General features: G+C 44.0%; 1 protein-coding gene across 1 annotated transcript in view; it reads left to right on the top strand.

Moving 5' to 3' along the window:
- COL20A1 (collagen, type XX, alpha 1) overlaps positions 1-3,847 on the top strand; it is a 43,887-nt gene extending 40,040 nt beyond the window's left edge. Inside the window, exons 35-39 of the mRNA XM_010024357.1 lie at positions 472-538; positions 1,125-1,313; positions 2,612-2,689; positions 3,492-3,647; positions 3,843-3,847. Of these exons, the coding sequence (XP_010022659.1) occupies positions 472-538; positions 1,125-1,313; positions 2,612-2,689; positions 3,492-3,647; positions 3,843-3,847 (495 nt within the window). The remainder of the gene's footprint in view (positions 1-471; positions 539-1,124; positions 1,314-2,611; positions 2,690-3,491; positions 3,648-3,842) is intronic.
- The last annotated feature ends 604 nt before the right edge of the window (positions 3,848-4,451 follow it).

Here is a 4,451-nt window from a genome sequence, read left to right as displayed (position 1 = left end):
CCTACATCACTAAAACATTCTAAAGCCCTTATATATGATTTATTCAGAATTCAGTAAGAATCAATATTCATAAAAGATTTAGACGAAGATAGGATGTTGTAATATCTGATCATATCAAATGTTTTCCATATCACAGAGCGTTGACTTGTAGACTTAGCATCTTCTTTTGATGAAACTTGAGAGTGAAATTTACTCCCCCTTGTTTGGTAGCTTCGGTAACCATTGAGAGTCAATCTGGCCTCTTTGATGTGCAGGAGAGAAGCAATTATTGACGTTTCCCAATTTCAATTTTACGGCTTCCCAGCTTCAAGTTAAATAAATAAAGCTGCATTTCACAGTAATTAATAGCTCTGAAACTCCAGCTGAGAGAAAGAACGGGCAGAAAGCAGTCGTGCGTGGTGATCCCCATCCTTGTTTGAAGATGTTAATGCTTCCTTTTCTTTTGTAATTAAAACCAATGTTTTGCTTTAGGGGGAACCACAGTCCTTGGCCACAATTTACCAGCTCGTGAGTCAAGCTTGTGAGCGGATGATCCAAAGTGAGTATAACCAGCCCAGCTTCTGAGCGCATTCACACCTCTCCAGCAGTGAACAAAACCAAAGGGGAGACAGCATGAAGCTGTATTGACCTTGGGAGCTCCTCCATCCTGTGCTCCTCCACCCATGTGCCATCCTGAGCACCGCACATAGCAAACGTCCCATCACAGGCTCCCAGTGCGACGCTGGTTTTATTGGGTGGCGTTAATACAGAGACCTTCTTTGCAAAACACTTTATGAAGATCCCTTTATTTATTAAATGGAAAAGCTTGAAACTGATTTGAAGGAAGTTATCCCTTTAGTGATTTGTGTGCTGATTTCTCTTGAGATGAGGCATTTTTGGTAAAGCTTCTGTGCTGTGGTGCATGAGGAGAAGCAGTGGTTTGCCCAAGGTCAGGCAGCAAAGTCATGACTCAGCTGCCCATCTTCGTCTTCAGCTTCTGGCTTTCTCAGTTTGGACTGACAGCTTTTTAGCAGTAGCTGTTCATTTTAAAGTACCTTTTTAGACAACATTCTTTGGCAACCTTTCTGTCTCTCTTCTAAATCTCCCAGCCAAGGAAACATTCATTTTCTGTCTTGCCTTCTCAGCTCATGTGTTGAAATTTGACTCATTCATTCATGAACATGCAAGGAAACCAGTTCCTATTTGGGAAGAAAGATTAAAACCAGGAGAACCAGGACCACCAGGTCCTCCAGGTCCCCCTGGGAGCAATGGCGAAAGAGGAGAAAATGGCATCCCTGGACAGCCAGGCAAAGATGGGTATCCTGGAGAAAGAGGTATGGACAGAAGCATTTGTAAGCATTTTTGGCTGTATCTTTGGTACTAAACATTTTAGTGCCTCAAGCAGTAATGTAAAGATAATCCATGATATTATCTCATCTCTTTGCTATTTTCCTTTTGGACTTCTCTCTTCTAGGAAAAGAAACCCAAGTTAGATAGGCCAAAGAGCAAGGAGAAGACAGATGCAGCCCACTCTTTCTGCAAGCTCTGCTTTGAGAAAGGCCAGCTTGCTACCATGTGTAGGTCTGGGGGGATGGAGAGTTTCATTTTAGAGGGCAGGAGGCTTTGCCTACTGAAAGGCAAAGGAAACAGTCATTTGGATGAACATGAGGTGGTAGAACAGACCACCTCTGGGCAGAAACGGTGAGTCTTAGAGATCACTGACAGAAGGCATAAGGCAACCGAAGTGATATTGAAAGTGGAAGTAGGTTTCTGGAGCAGTAGTTCCAACAACAAAAGCTTCACACATGACTAAAGAAATAGATTAATGCAATCTCAGGAAGTGGCATCAGTTATTGCACATGAATGAGTGAATGGTGGGAATACGTTTTGCTTGGATTAGCAGATAACGTTTGTCAGCAGCTCAAGTAATTGTTAAAATGAAATGAAAGATGTTGGTTTCAGCAGTGTCCTGACACCTCTAAGTAAATACAAGCCTCCTGTTTAACTCCTTACTTTGGCACTATTCAATTTAACTGGTATCTGTAGAGCTTATTAAAACATCACTTAAGAGAAAAGGGAAGTAACAACATGCAGATGTTTCCAGCCTGTTGAGCAAGGAGATGGGAGAAGACAGATCTCACTGAAAAACAGTCTTAAGGACATGGCTGATCAAAATATTTCCATCTTACAATAAGAAAAATAGTATTTTGTTAAAATGCACCCATTTCTCTGAGATGTGTTGGTTTCAGGAGCAATCTCATGCAAAACCAGCAATCCTGACTTACCAGCACACACAGCTTTGTGCTTTGTCTGACCCAGGTGAGGAGCCTGGCAGTGGACCTTACCTCAGGCCAGTGCACAAACACCAGTGCTATGAATTTCTCTGGGCAAAACCTCCATTTTCACCCATATCAGGCTGCAAATCAGTGCTACCTGGAGCCCTGCTGGTCACAGGCAAGTGGCTACTCTGGAAGAGAGGGAATTAAAGGAAATGGATATTTCTCCGTGTTGCCAAGGGCTGTGGCTCTGCTTCAATACCAAAGAGCAGCCCGGTGGGGGTCCTGCAGGAGCATTAATTCAGAGTGAAATGCAGAATACAGTGAAGTGACACTTACCTTTTATCTGTGATTAGGTGCCCCAGGGCCCAAAGGAGAAAAAGGGATGTCTGGAGCCAGTGAAGAAGGGATCCAAGGACCCAGAGGCAGAACAGGTAGAGTGAACGCAATCTCTTAGTATTGACCCAATGAGCCCATCTGGAGCTCACCAGCTGACAGATTCAAAGCATCATTCAGCTATAGGACCACTATGGTGGGGCAGACTGACCTTCCTATCCCAGCACTGTTGGCATCATCCTGGCTGGTTCCTCTCTGCTGCCATGCAAGACTGCTCCAGGTAGTTCTTCCCTCAGGTACCCCTTCCCAGGTATTGTATTTTAAAGGTCTGAGAGACATCCAGGGAGTATTAGTTCTGCTGCCTTTTTGGTATGCAAGACCAGATGCTCAGGGAAAAGGAACTCTGAAAATCCAGCTTGTGAAAGGGGGTTTGAGTAATCTGCTAGGATTTGGTGTACTCCTCCATCCTGATCCCTGTTACGTGGAATCAGTGGGAGATTTGCTACTGGTATCAAACCAGGCACTACCAAGAGAATGGTCAAATATCATCTGTATTTAATTTTTTTCTAGCTGAAAACACATTTATGTGTAAACACATGAAAACCAATGACTTTGGGGTGGATCCTGGGTTAAGGTTATTTTCTGCATTGACACATTAGGTGGACTTTGGATTCTCACAGCCAAGCTCCAGTTTTAGCCAAGCTGGGCACCCTTAAGATCAAGAATAAGCCCTTTAGTTACCGGGATTCAGAAGAGGTTTTCCACCTATTTTTCCACCAGAATGAGGAATCAATACTCAGAAAATCAACTGCTATGTAGGACGGAGAAATGCAGAAGAGGTTTTACATGGAAGCAGCTAAGGTAGATGTGCTACAGCTCACAGTGCTTCTCCTCCTTCAGGTCCACCAGGAGAAGTTGTGCTGGGGAAACCAGGTCCGAAGGGTTATCCTGGGAATGTTGGGCCTCAAGGTTTTCCTGGTGTCAGAGGGCAGCCTGGGCAGTCTGGATATCCAGGGGGTTGTGATATCTCTGGATGTTACGGAGCAGAAAGGAGAGGTAAGTCCTGACTATCTTAGTACGAAAGTTACTGTTTTATATCTGGTAAATTCTCCTTAGTTAAGCAGAGACCCTTGATGATCCTTTAGGCACTGTCAGTCCTGCAAAAGCCTCCTTTGCAAAGCAAAGGATGATTCACATGCAACTCATAGGGATAAAAGCCAGTTCAATTGACTGCTCCTCTCATCCTCATAGATTAACACGTAACTACAGCAGCAGTCAGCAGGTGGAGTGATCATGGAGGTATCTTCAGTTCTTAATGTCCCCAGCAATGTTTCCGTGGTGGATAGAGAGGAACAATATCTCAGTTCTTACACATATATTTCATGGAGGGTCAGTTGTACAAGTCCTGGGCAATGAAGAAAATCACTGGCGTTGAACTGGAGATTCACAAGGGAAAGGAATTAATTCTATGCCGTTTCTGCTCAGTACTTGACACTGATTTTTTCATTTGCTGAGTGGCCTCATCTCCTTCCCACACACAGATTTCATCCCCTGATGGCTGGTGTGGAGGCAGCTGAAGACATTGCTTTGCCCTGGAAACCTCTGGGTAAAAGCCCCGTGCGCTCCAAGAGAAGCAGGAACCTGAACACCAGATGTGTTGTTTGTGTTTTATTGATGTCCCATCATTTCTATATGGACAAGTCAATCAAACACTAAAGCTACCAAACCAGCCTGTGTTCAGAAGAGTCATCCATCTTTCTGCACTGGACAGCTGCTGTGTTCAAACTCACATTACACTTCCCACAGCAAGACAAAGACACAGTTAGAGGCTGACAGACTTGTAAGGAAGTAAGAAATAAT

The sequence above is a fragment of the Nestor notabilis genome, unplaced genomic scaffold (assembly GCF_000696875.1).
Source record: "Nestor notabilis isolate BGI_N333 unplaced genomic scaffold, ASM69687v1 scaffold4441, whole genome shotgun sequence".
In the NCBI taxonomy this organism is placed as follows: Eukaryota; Metazoa; Chordata; class Aves; order Psittaciformes; family Psittacidae; genus Nestor; species Nestor notabilis.
This window is presented reverse-complemented; position numbering and strand designations above follow the sequence as displayed.